Genomic DNA, 13674 nt, shown 5'->3' on the forward strand with positions numbered 1-13674 from the left:
TTTGCCACAACTACTACCAATCTCACAATAAATTTCTTTGCAACTGGTGCAAAGATTTACGTGAAGTCAAGGCCATGTTTTTGCAAGAATCCTTTTTGCAACTAGCCTTGCTTTATAATTTGCAATTGAGCCATCAAGCTAGTTAGGAGGAATTGAGCTTATTGTCGACAACAAATCAACAATCAACCTTGCTGAAAATTCCATAGCTCTTGGGAGATGCAAGCACATAGAGGCGAAATTTCACTTCCCTAGAGATCAAGTCAACACGGGAAGGATCACTTTTAGTCTACAAGACTGATGATCAAGATGCAGATGTTCTTACCAAGCCATTGAAGATAGAAAAATTCAAAGACATGAGGAAGATGCTCAATGTGATTAGCCTAGAGAAATTGAAATAAGAGGGAGTGTTGAAGTGTAATTCAAATTAGATATATTTTTATAGGCAAAGAATGATGTACGTGTGTTAAATTAGTTGTAACTCAACAAGTTAGTTACACTTAGTTGAGTTACTTGCAGTGCAAGTAACCAACTAACTAATATGGTTATGCTTGGTTTTTTTTTTTTTTTTTTTTGCTAATAATATGATTAGACTTAGTTGGTCAAAACAGTGACTCCTGAGACGTTGTATAAACACATACCCGTTGAGATAATGAAGGAAATAAAGTAGCCTAACCAAAATTAACAAACATTTCCTCATTTCCTGTTTTCTCTTTTTTCCCTCTTCACTAATTTTTTTTCTTTGTTTACAAATAGAGACAATTTGTACAGGCTGAAAGAATACGAATTTGAATTTCGCATTAAACTATCATTAATCAATACCTTTGTAATGAGTGTGAAATTAAATTGTGGGTGCAATTCACTTCAATGATTCCAAACATCTTGAAGTAGATTCTCTCCATAATTTGTGCAAAGCTTCACAATTCAGAAAGCAAAAAAGAGATAAATAGATTACGATTAAAGAAGCCATAGTAACGGAATAATAAAAGCAAAAGGAGGTCCTCAAAAAAGCAACAACACTTGCAGATATAATTATTATTGTCTCATACTTCAAGCTTTAAAATTCTTAGACCACTTTTGACTCAAAAACCATCAACCTAGTACCTGTTCATGCATTCATCTCTAAATTCTAATGATGAGTTTCCATCTAACTATAACCCAAAAACAAAAACCAATCTTATTACTATCAATAATTCAACTCATTTACTTATTCTCCATTCTCACAAAATCTCAATCCATCCTTTGTAGAACTTCATGTGGTTCCATTCCAATCCAATATCCTTTTTCCATTGATGATGGTTGTGGAAGTCCATATTACAGATTCATTCTTTCTTGTTCTGATACACAAAAGCTTGAACTAAGAACACCTTCTGGAAGATATCCTATTCATAATGTTAGCTATATTGATCCACACATTTTAGTCACCGATCCATTCATGTGGAACTGTGAAGACGGTGTCAATTATCGACCAACAAGACCATTTAGTTTAGACACAAGCACACGTTTCAAGCTTTCATCTCAAAATCAGTATCTTTTTTTCAATTGTAGTGAAGAAAAAGTTATTGTTAAACCAAAGCCTGTGTTTTGTGAACAATTTCCTGAACACTGTGATTCATCTTGTGATAGTGCTAGTTATCTTTGTAGACATTTGCCAGAGTGTTCTTTTGCTATGAGTGGTAGTTCTTGTTGTTCTTATAAACCTAAAGCTACTGAATCTTTGAGGTTGATGCTTGAGTATTGTACAAGTTATGCTAGTGTTTATTGGAGAAATGTTGGAGCACCTCAGCCTTATGATCAAGTTCCTCAATATGGGATTAGAGTTGATTTTGATATTCCAGTGACGACGCGGTGTCTTCAATGTCAGGATCAATCCAAAGGTGGTGGTGGAACTTGTGGATTTGATACACAGACTCAGAGTTTCTTGTGTTTATGTAAGGAAGGAAATTTCACTACTCATTGTAATGGTATGTCAAACAAACACATTATCCTATTTTATCTTGTGATTGTGACTTAGGAAACAAAACAATTTTTACTTTTTTAATCATGTTATTGGTGCAAAGTATCTATCGACTTGGATGATTACCTTTAGTGGGGTTTTGGAACTTCGTTTTTTTTCTCCATCGACAAAGTTCGAACCTCAGATCTTGCTTAAGGGATCTAAGTCCAGTTTCACTCGTACTAACATAGTATTGGTAGGAAGACGATAATTAAACTATTGAGTAACAATTTTTGGATGATTTTGAATTAATTTAATTGGATTTATTATTTGTTTGGCAGATCATGATAATGCAAGGCACAGTAGGAATGTCCATGTAATTGCAGGTGATTGAAATGAACTTAATTAGCAATTAATTAACATTCACAAAGTCATGGTTTTTGAAGTTGAAAATTAAGCTTATGTTTGTGGTTTTGCTTTGTGTTGGATTTGGAATTCTGGCTGCAGGGACAGTTACTGCTATTTCAGCTTTTGGAGCACTTGGAATTGGAGGTGGTATTTGGTACTTAAAGAAAATGAAAGCTAAAGAACCAGTAACATGTGGAGTTCAAAGCAATGAGAACAGGCTTTTCTAAATGCAAACCAACCACATACATACATTTTTCCTTTTGTTACTTTCTTAGCCCACTTGAGCTATTGTGTTTATTTATTTATACAATTATGGGGCCTCTCTTACTTAGGGGGCATGTTTTGATTGGTTTATTTGAGTTTATATATTGTTATAAATAATTGTGAGACTATTTGAAAAAACTTATAAAAACAACTTATAACATGTACATAAGTTGTTTTCAACTTATTTTTCGTAACCTCTTCAGGATAGCTTATGAAAACAACTTATAGTTTATACGAACATAATTTGACTTTATTTTATTCAAACATGGTCATATACCTTCTTCACAATTATTAGGTTAATTTCATTGTTGCAACTTATGTTTGATTGTATTTTATCTCAAGTTTCTTGATAAAAAAAAAAAAAAAAAACACTTTGTTGCAATGCATTATCCAAAATGATATTGAATCTGCCAAAAGATACAAGCTAATTTTCTGCAAAACAGTTCTTTAGCTGTGAACTTGTGATACATTAATATATCTTCACTACATTAACATGACCTCCCAACAAAACAACTCAATGGACCTGCATTGAGAGTCATAGCAGGTACCATATAACCTGGAACAGCCACAAAAGATTGAGCAGGTGTATAATTTGGTGCACAACTTCCATATCCAGATGGTATAAAATAAGCACCATTTGAAAAATAATCCTTAGAAGATCTCCATTTCCAACTCTTCCAATTTCCCTTAGATTCCCTCTTGGTAATCTGTCACACGTACAAAAATAAATAACCACACTTTAGTCAATATCTTAAATGATTTAATTTTTGAAATTAATCTATATATAGTTCTTAATACTATGTTTGTTTTACCTGTTTTTTATTACTGTCATTTGGTGCATTATAAAAGTTGCCTTCACTTAAAATGGTTGGGTTAGCACTTCCTCCTATAGCATACATTTGCCACTGATCATATTTGTTGTTTACCACATGAGCATAACCAAATCTTACCCTGCACATTCATCAACAACTCAATATTTTTATTTATATATCATTATAAAGTCAATAGCGGTGTCAATGTGTCTGTGTAAGTATCTTGTCTGGCGCTTGTGTTTGTATCAGTGTTTCATAGCAATTTAGTCGCTAAGTATATAATATAATAGATAGATAGATGTAAATTTTATCCATAAATAACATTAGTCTAACCTTGGCATCCTTTCAATTAGCCCACTGCCAAACCGATTGAAGACTATTGTTACTTTCATTATCTTATCTGCAGTGTAATCATCATTGTGTCCTAGCAACATAACCTTAGAAAGCACTTATATTAGTCAATGCATGCATATATTATAATTATTAATTAAGAGGTTATTGAACCATGATAAAAAAACATATGTTGTTAAGCTTACTTTGTCATGCTGGGTGAAGTAATTGTTAGAAATGGTAATAGCAGTTGAGGCATGAATAATATCAATTAGTCCATCAGTTGAACGAGCCAAAAAGCAATGATCAATCCAAATATTTGAGGAAGCAAATATACTAATAGCATCACCATCAGCGCCTCGACGACGGCCGACATGATCAGGAGTACTTCTAACAAGTCCAGCCTTACTTGGTTTACAATCATGAATGCTAATTCCATGTATAATAACATGACTAACACCTTGTATTGTAAAACAAGGTCCATTTCCAATCTCAACTTTAACTCCTCTACCATCAATAGTCTTGTAACTATTCATGATAAGTTCATTCTTTAGAGTAATAACCATGTTCCTTTCGAAAATGATCCAAAGAGGCTTCATTTGTATTGCGCCATAACGAAGTGTACCTGGTTTTAGATTTGCAGGGTCATCAGAGGAATCTGTAACAATATATATTGCACCATATTTGCCTCCAATTGAATCTTTGCCAAAACCAATAGCACAATCAGCTAAGGCTTTTCGATTCATCGCCCAATTTGGTTTGGCGCGCCAACAAGAATCTATCTTGTTGAGGTATGGTTTGTTAGTGTTATAGTAGTTCTCTTTTGAATAGGCATTAACAAAGCTTAAAACATTTGATAGTAAGAAGCATGAAAGTAAGAGGAGTGAAGTTGAAATGGCCATGATTAAGTGATTGTAATGAGGTTGAAGTGATTACAAAGGGATCAATGTGCTCATTTAATAGGTGAGTGCATACATTTTAGGAGCTTGACTTAAACATTTTTTGAGTTTAGTTAACTTTAAACGTGGTTGCACGAGCTTGGTTAGTTGACTTACTATACAATTTCTTAAACTTTGATACAAAGTTATACATCCATTTTTTTTTTTTTGAAGTGATGTGTTATTAGAATAAATTGATGATGATTCAATGGACATAGGAAGTTAATTAGTGTTCACTAAAGAAAGCTCCTCAGAAATCTATATATTTGGACGGCTTTTAAGTAGGACAAGCACGTCTTGTGAAATTGTCATGCTTGGGATTCAATATAATAACTTGATTTATTTAAGTCAGAAGCTCTAAGTTCCTTCAAAAAAAGTCAAAAGCTAAGTAAAATTAGAATTTAGTTCTAAATATTTAACTAATTTGTCAAATATGCTAGAAGTTACAATGGAACCTAGTTTAAATTGACTTTAATCAGCTTGTTGAAAAAAAAAATTAACTTTAATTAGTTTATGAAAACTTATCAACTTTCATAAGTATATAGTGTTTGACTTGCAAAATTGTTAGAGGTATTATAAATTTAAAAGTACTTCTTCTTTTTTGGTGGTAACCGGGGTTTGAACCCCGGACCTTACATATATTTTGCATTGTCCCAAGTAACTGAGTTTAGCTCACGAGGACTAAAAGTACTTCTTCTAGAGAAAGGAGAGAGATTTTTAATAAAATTTAAGTGAAGAGCTGAAATTCATACGACAAAAATAATTTTCAAATGAAAGTATTTTATGAAGAATTTTTTTGATATTTGTGTTAAAAAATATAATTTCATTTTACAACAAGAGAAAATTGTTAATCGTTTGTGAAAATTGTGATTTTCTGCACCTAGTGATTTTGGATGCAATAGGTATGTCAAAGTAACATAGGTCTTCTAGTAAAAAAAAAGTAACATAGGTCTTTATAGTTTCTTTTTTTTAAGAAGCATTACATGTCTTTGAAGTAATTGATTGTGAGTTTATTAGTTTAGTGTATGTTTGGTTCCAATTTTAGAGGGATCAAAATTGATTATGGAGGTATATAATTGATTATGATATGTTTGGTTGTTTAGTAGTATTGATTTAATTATCTTCATGATTTATTCTACTTGAAGTTAAGATTTGTAGCATTTGATTTTTTAATTGGTTTTTATACACAAATTTATAATTCAACTCATTTTTACTTGAATATATCTAAACACAAACCATTTTACACTTAATCCACTTTAGTCGGAATCAATTTTATAAAATCGATCTAGTCAAAATCACTTGTCGTCACCGCAGAACCAAACATCCAATTATAATGTCCCATTGTAGAACCCGAAGTGGATTTTTATGGTTCGAATTATAGAAACTAAAATGGGGTAAAATAAAAAATTCGTAGGATACATGTGAAGGATGGGGTGCAAAAATAATTTCAGTTGTTTCTGACTTTGTAGACTCAGGCCATGCATTTATGGGCTCGGATTTGCTCGGTTCCCGAGCAACCCAATTTGTGACCAGTTGAATAAATACAACTAGGGGTGTTCGCGGTGCGGTTTGGTTCGGTTTTAAGGGTAAAAGTCATCTGAACCGCAAGATAAAAAAGCATGCGGTTTGGTTTGGTTCGGTTGACTTTGAAAATAAAATCCGAACCAAACCAAACCAAACTATTGCGGTTTGGGTTGGATCGGTTGGTGCGGTTTTTTCGAGACAATACAATTTTTGGTTTCCAACATTAAAATCAAGTTAAAAAGCTTAAACACAACATATTTTCAACAATGTTTTAAATTTCATCAAATATTACAATTTCATTTTCATTTATAATGTTTCCAACAACATAGACCAAGTTAAAAAGATGGACAAAATATCATCCTATTTTGTAAATGCAAAAGACTAAGATTTTATCATTTTCTAAAATTTTAAGTAGCACATAAATACAATTTTTAAATAAAAAAAGTAAAGAAATAATCTAACAAGCGAAAAAACATGTCATTTTATAAAAGTTTTCATTGAGTTTCTAAGTGTATTGATCTAGGTGAGATATATTTAATTAACATTTTTCTTATGTTGCGGTTTGGTTTGGTTTGGTTCGGTTGGTAAAATGAAAACCACAAACCAAACCAAACCATGCTGTTGAGCAAGAAAATGATCTGATTACATCCGAACCAACTGCGGTTTTTTGTGGTTTCGGTTTGAATTGGTTCGGTTTGCGGTTTTTCTATTGGGTTGGTTCGGTTTTGAACACCCCTAAATACAACGAAAAAACCCTTTTTTTTTGTTAAATATGTTTTTGGTCTATAAATATACCAACTTTTTATTTTAGTCCCTCTAAAATTTTCCTTTAACTTTTAGTCCCTATAAAATTTTCAATCACTACTTTTGGTCCCTATTTTTTTATTTTAGTCCCTCTAAAATTTTCCTTCAATTTTTAGTCCCTATAAAATTTTCAATCACTACTTTTGGTCCCTATTTTTAAGTTAATTTTTGTATTTTTTAATGAAATTGTGCAGAAATATGTAAAATATTGTAAAAAAATTCTAATTTTTTTGGAGAGATTCTTATAATATTATGAATTTTTCTGCAATTTTTTTTTCAAAAATATAAATTCTACATATGAGTTTACTTTAAAGAAGGGACCAAAAGTGAAGTTGATAAATTTTTGAGGGACTAAAAGTTGAAGTAAAATTTTAGAGGGACTAAAACGAAAAATTGATATATTTATAGGGACCTTGGTGTGCTTTTGTGTGACGCATGCTTTTGATTGACGTGTGTGAATTTTTTAATCCCTTGTTTTGGTCTTTGACATTTTCTATTTTTATTAAATTGTGGTTGAATGTTACTTGCATTTATATGCTTGTTTGATGCGTTGGTTTATCATTTTTGTGATCCTTGTATAATTGTATTTGTTCTTGATATTATATTTTTCCCTGATGTGGCTGTGAATGTTAATTTATTGCTTAAATATGTAATTTGTCTTAGAGATGTAATGTGATTGGATTTTTAATTATATTGAAGCTAGAGTGTTTCTGTTAAGTTTTTTTTTTTTTCCTCGACCAATAAGATGAAAAGAAGAAGAAACAAATGTAGTTATGGTAGGGATGAAGTAAGTGTTTGGTTAATTGGTTTTGTTTGGTGTTGGGTTTTTAAAAAGTGAATGCACTTTTAGTTATATGGTGGATTATTTTGTGGTAGTTTCATAAGCTTGTTGTACGATTGGCATTCAATTTGTTTAAAAGTGCACTATTATCTTATTCTTTGATCTCTGATTGTTAAATTTGTTTTGTATTGTTGGTGTTTGTTAGAAGAATTAGGAGTGTAGGAATTGCTTTAAGTTATCTGCTATATGCATAGAGTTATATTGATATTTTGCAACCCAGTCATATCTTATGATTGATTTTTGTTTTAATATTATTTCACTTTGCTTACAAAAAATTGAGTTTTTGATTGAATTTGTAATTTTAGAAATAATTAGAAGGATATTTATTTTAAGAATTTTAATTCAATTATGTTAAGAATTCTAATTCAATTATGTTAAGAATTCCTGTATAGGTTTTTGCTAAGAATTTATTATTGATGATTGAAAGAAAAAAAAATAGTAGTGTTTTAATAAAAATGAAATAAATTAGGTGTAATGTCTTGGATTAAAATTTGGAAGAAACAATACAATAACAGGAATCACTAATAATTTGAAAAGAAAGAGCATTATAGTTTTCCATAAGCACCAAATACCATCTGAGAAGAGAAGCCAATCGCTTCAACCCTAGCCACCAAATAAGAAAACTCATCGTCAAAAGCAAGAGAAAAATGCGAGAAAAATGCACAAATGATTTACGCATTCAAAGTAGCAAAAATTAAAGACTAGAACTGTTGCATACAATTGTTTGTTGACTTGAAAATTGCAATGCATGGACACCAAAAATAATTAAATTGGAACTTTGGATACCATTAAGTTAACTATTTTTTTTAGGGGACCATTAAGTTAACTATTCTAGATGTTGTATTTAATCACTATATTCCCTAGATCTTTAACCACTAAAGCTGGTGGAGGATGATAAAAGGTCTTGCTAACAAGTGTTTAAGGGTATTGTTTAAAGAACTTATCAAAAGAAATTTTATTTTAGAAATTCAAGTCAAACATATTTAGGTTGTAATTACACAATTTTCTATATAAAAATTAGTACAGTATTTTTTATTGCTTAAACAATGTCCTAAGTGCACTTTAGAAATTTCAAAAAATAAAAGCCAATGAAGGAATTAAATAGAAATAATAGTATAGTAATGATATTATTACTGAGAATCAACCAAATCGGTTACTAGTACTGTCACACTTTTAATCATTATACACTAAAATAAATACTTGTACCAAAAACAAAACAAAAAAAAAAATGTTAGTACTACATACTCAACAATAACTTTGGGTTATCAAATATCAACTAATGACTACCATTGAATTCAATCATTGTCATTTCTTACATTAAAGTCCTTGTAACCGATAGATAGAAATGAAAAAATTAAATTGGTATCACGGAATTTGCCACAACTTTTGATCTATTGTTTCGATCACGACCGAACAATTGGTACGTTCCTTACTTGTTGAGGAGAGGCATGTTGTGTTGTGTCTGTGTCATATTGTTATTACAAATACTACAAACTTTGCTTATGCCACATGCTTATGTTTAATTTATAACACACCTTCTCCCGGCTACTTCATTCATGGCACATGACCTATTATTGTTACACTTCAACCACCAACTAATTCAACTCTTTCATTTACTCAACATGGGTTACAATGCTTTTTTAATTATAGATAGATAAACAAAACCAACTTCATGTAATAATTGACCAATCAGGAGCTGGCAGAATATGTACATAATAATTTCCCGTTTCATCTCAATAGTATTGTTGGAAGATATATAGAGATTTTTAACTTTATTTTAAGGAACTCTTGTTTGGGTGCATGAATGTGGACGGAGGATCACAAAGGAGGAGCGATATTTGTACAACCAATTTTATACAATCTTTGTGACAACCACTTTTTCTCTATTCTTATTTGACAAAACAATAGAGAGAGAAAAAAAAAGAATAAAAAAAACATGTGAGTATAAGAGAGGGTTGTTTCAAAAGTTGTCAAAAAATTGTTGTACAAATATCATTTCTCATCATAAAGTGTTGAGAAATGATATTTTGACAACCACTTTTTGACAAATTTTGGACAATTTTCTCTCTCATACTCACATGATGTTGTTATCCTCTCTCTTCCTTTTTCTCTCTCCATTGTTTTGGACCAATAAGAAGTGAGAAAAACAAGGTTGTCAACAAAGTTGTCATCAAATGGATGTCAAAATATCATTACTCTAAAGTGTTACCGTAGTTCCAAATCCCAATGTTGGTATGTTATCTTTACAACTCCGGCTCAACAACATTCTTACATGGTGGTCCCACTTCATTCCTTACCATCCATTTTATCGTCAAGGAAAGGAAAATGTTAGCAACCAACCTCAATGTAGGTCTCATTTTATGGGGATTTGGTTCTTTAAAAGTGTAACCTATACGAATTTCACTTTATAAAAGAGAGTGATAAAAAAGAGTGTCGTTAAAGACTCACAAATTAAAATCATCTCTTTTGTTTAATTAATGAGAAATGATATTTTGACAACTACTTTTGGACAATTTTCTCTCTCATACTCACATGATGTTGTTATCCTCTCTCTTCCTTGTTTTTGACCAATAAGAAGTGAGAAAAACAAGGTTGTCAACAAAGTTGTCATCAAATAGATGTCAAAATATCATTACTCTTAATTAATTAAACTTTTAATATCATCTCTAAACTTATATCACCTCTTTTATTTTACACCTATCGTCATTTTAATCATTTATAGTCAGAGACTAACGTGACATATGCAACAAAATGTTATAAACTTCATATAAAAAATACTAAAGCTTATTTCTAAAACAATAGTAACTAGATATTTTAATTAAACTAAAATTTTAATTTGATATGAGCAGATAAGTTGGATTGATATGGACAAACCATCAGGTCAGCATGTTGTTGATCTAAGTGGTAAATTACTTAGACATCTTAATCAAATGGTTAGAGAGTCGATTCCTGACTCCTAGACATAAAAAAAAAAAAACTCGATTAAAATGAGAAAATCTACATTGTGTATCCAACACTTTTTCTCAAAAAACATTAATGACTGGAAAACAATAGTTGATACTTGATATGCCGTGCCTATAACATGATTATAAAAAGGGTCTTGTTAACTTGTGCCCTAAGGGCACAAGATAAGAAACTAAATGTAGAAACTTAATCTTGGAAATTGTGCATTCATAACCTTAAAAACTTCAAAACTTATATTTTCAATGCAATATTTATTTTTATATTCTATTTTAAGATCCTTATCTTGTGCCCTAAGGGCACAAGTTAACATTTTCCTTATAAAAAATATATATATATAGACAACCCGATCAAAAGGTGTGTTCTGTAAATAGAAGGACCCAATTGACAAGGGTATGTCTATGACTTTGGCAAATATGTGCCAACTCAACTCAATTATACTACACAGCCAACCGTATCATTCAAATCAGCAAACTCACAAACACTAGCGCAAATATAAATAAATTTCCATTATTCCACATACTAACACTTAACACATTCCTTCTGCACAGAAAAGAAAAGAAATGGAAATATCTCTTCCTCTGATTCTTCTTGCAACTGTGGTTATTATGGCTATGCCATTTTCATTTGGTGTAAAAGGAAACCAACTTTCTTACAACTACTACAAGAATTCGTGTCCAAACTTAGAAAGTTTGGTCGAGAGAGAATTGATGAGCGTATTCTTGAGAGATATTCGTGCACCATCAGCATTTCTAAGGCTCATGTTTCATGATTGCCAAGTTCAGGTAATTACTATAGCTAGTAGCACCGATTGCTTGACTCACAAACTTAACAATTTTAGACAAATATTACAATGTAGGTGTTTTTTATGTCGTTTAAGGTTGCTTGGACCTCACTTTGTTTGTTTTGTTGAATTAATTTCCATGCAGGGATGTGATGCCTCGATTTTGTTGGACACAATCTACGCTACTCAAAGCTCTGAAATAGCTTCTTCAGGAAACTTTGCAATCAGAAATAGGGAAACAATCAACGACATAAAATCGATATTAGAAGAAGAATGTCCAGGACAAGTATCTTGTGCAGATATCATTGTTTTAGCTGCTAAGGTATCAGTGTCACTCTCTGGAGGACCAAGTATTCAGGTTCCACTTGGAAGAAAAGATTCAAGAACTTCTAGTTCTAAAGAGGCTGATGCTAAGCTTCCTTCACCGACAGTAACAGTTGACGAATTTTTATCCATTTTCAAATCTAAAGGAATGAACATTCAAGAATCTGTTGCCATTTTAGGTAATTCATATCAACCATAAATAAGTTGAACTCATTTCGTCAGGGAAAGTCTCAAAAGTATAAGTTTTACACAATTCCCACGTGCAACCAACACTTTTTCCTCCCTTTTTACCAAGAATTATGGGTGTGACTTGTGAGAAATCTCAAATATCTGCTCTTTTTGTTGGTGGTTGAGATCACTAACTGGAGTAACTATTAGCTTCATCTAATCCATAATCCATTTCAGGGCTAGACATCATGATATCCAGATATACAACTCATGAACACTTATTCTTTAAATTCCTAATAGCATTTGACATTTTATTTTATTTTTTCTTGTCATTTAAAGTGTTATACTAATACAGATAAAAATTGTTACCTAAGATAAGCAATGGTTTTTGATCTGTTACTATTAATTTTGACAGGTGCACATACATTAGGCGTTGGACACTGCATAAGCATTGTTGGCAGATTGTATAATCAACAGATAAGAGGAGACAATATGGATTTGGGTTATGAAACCTCACTAAGACTAGCATGCCCAACTGTTATTCCTATGACAAACCTAACATTTGTGCCTAATGACATTACCCCAACAATATTTGACAATCATTATTACAGAGACATTATGATGGGAAGAGGTCTGTTTGGTATTGACTCGAGCATTTCTAGAGATCCACGAACTGCACCCATTGCCATGAGGTTTGCTATGGATCAGAGCTACTTCTTTGAGACCTTCTCATCTGCATTTGTTAAGCTTTCTGCTAGCAATGTTCTCACAAATATGCAAGGTGAAGTCAGAAGGAAATGCAACCAGCTGAACTAGCTGAAGAAAATGTTATATGCAATTGTTATTCTTCTATTTGTAAGAAAATATACAAGACAAGCACAAGACTTGTCCAATTCATTTGTCCTATAATTGATTATTAAAGATTTGTTCACCCAGACGGTTTTACCATTATCATTTTACATGTTTCAATTGTATGATATTGATTTCATTTTATTTCATTTTGATAAGTTTTTGTATGGTGCAAATGTATGTAAATCAACATGATTTTTAAAAAAATGGAGTGACCCACATTCATTTCACTCGAAAAATGAGTGTTGAAAATAGAGTGTTAAAATAAGCGTTGTTAGCATTACTCAAATGCATAAATAAAACATCAAATTTCATGACAGGCCCCACTCATGAAAATATTGCCTCACCGTCCCATGAATGCTTCTCGTTCTATATCACTAAGCTGTTAAGATTAAGAAGACAAGCCTTAACGAAGTTCATCAAACTTTAAGGCAGGGGTCCACAAATTTTCAAACACGTGTAAACTGCAAGAGAGCACTTTCTTTTCAGAATTGCTTTTTCCACCTCCCGATTTTGGCAATTACACCACCGTCGTCCTCTATTTAACTCTTCTCCAAAAATACCCTCCCTCAATACAAATCAGTAAACACTACCCTTTTTTTATTTTCCATAACACTTGACAATCGCAGAGAGATCTTCGCCTTCTTGAGACTTGTGATTGTGAAGGTGGGAAAATTTAAGAAAAATGGGGGGAAATATTGAACAGGGTAAACCAGAAAAACAGATCGAATTCC

At 31.7% G+C, this 13674-nt stretch overlaps 3 protein-coding genes across 3 annotated transcripts; 2 read left to right on the top strand and 1 right to left on the bottom strand.

The window, feature by feature from the left end:
• The first annotated feature begins 558 nt into the window (after positions 1-558).
• LOC146903453 (uncharacterized) lies at positions 559-2799 on the top strand. The gene is made up of 3 exons (XM_085731612.1): positions 559-1961; positions 2275-2319; positions 2441-2799. Exons 1-3 carry the CDS (start codon positions 1130-1132, stop codon positions 2566-2568), a joined length of 1005 nt encoding a protein of 334 aa, XP_085587738.1. The 5' UTR covers positions 559-1129; the 3' UTR covers positions 2569-2799.
• Positions 2800-2854: 55 nt separating this feature from the next.
• On the bottom strand, positions 2855-4683 carry LOC146903454 (Pectin lyase-like superfamily protein). Its single transcript, XM_085731611.1, has 4 exons — positions 3954-4683; positions 3751-3854; positions 3418-3556; positions 2855-3312 (listed from the first exon to the last, which is right to left on the bottom strand). The coding sequence occupies exons 1-4, from the start codon at positions 4647-4649 to the stop codon at positions 3094-3096; spliced, it is 1158 nt and encodes a 385-aa protein (XP_085587737.1). The 5' UTR covers positions 4650-4683; the 3' UTR covers positions 2855-3093.
• Positions 4684-11181: 6498 nt separating this feature from the next.
• Positions 11182-13045, top strand: LOC146903455 (Peroxidase family protein). Its single transcript, XM_085738780.1, has 3 exons — positions 11182-11600; positions 11745-12102; positions 12507-13045. The coding sequence occupies exons 1-3, from the start codon at positions 11379-11381 to the stop codon at positions 12905-12907; spliced, it is 981 nt and encodes a 326-aa protein (XP_085594906.1). The 5' UTR covers positions 11182-11378; the 3' UTR covers positions 12908-13045.
• The last annotated feature ends 629 nt before the right edge of the window (positions 13046-13674 follow it).

The sequence above is a fragment of the Medicago sativa genome, chromosome 8 (genome assembly GCF_051527215.1).
Source record: "Medicago sativa cultivar Bolivia chromosome 8, Bolivia_mono, whole genome shotgun sequence".
NCBI classification, from domain to species: Eukaryota; Viridiplantae; Streptophyta; class Magnoliopsida; order Fabales; family Fabaceae; genus Medicago; species Medicago sativa.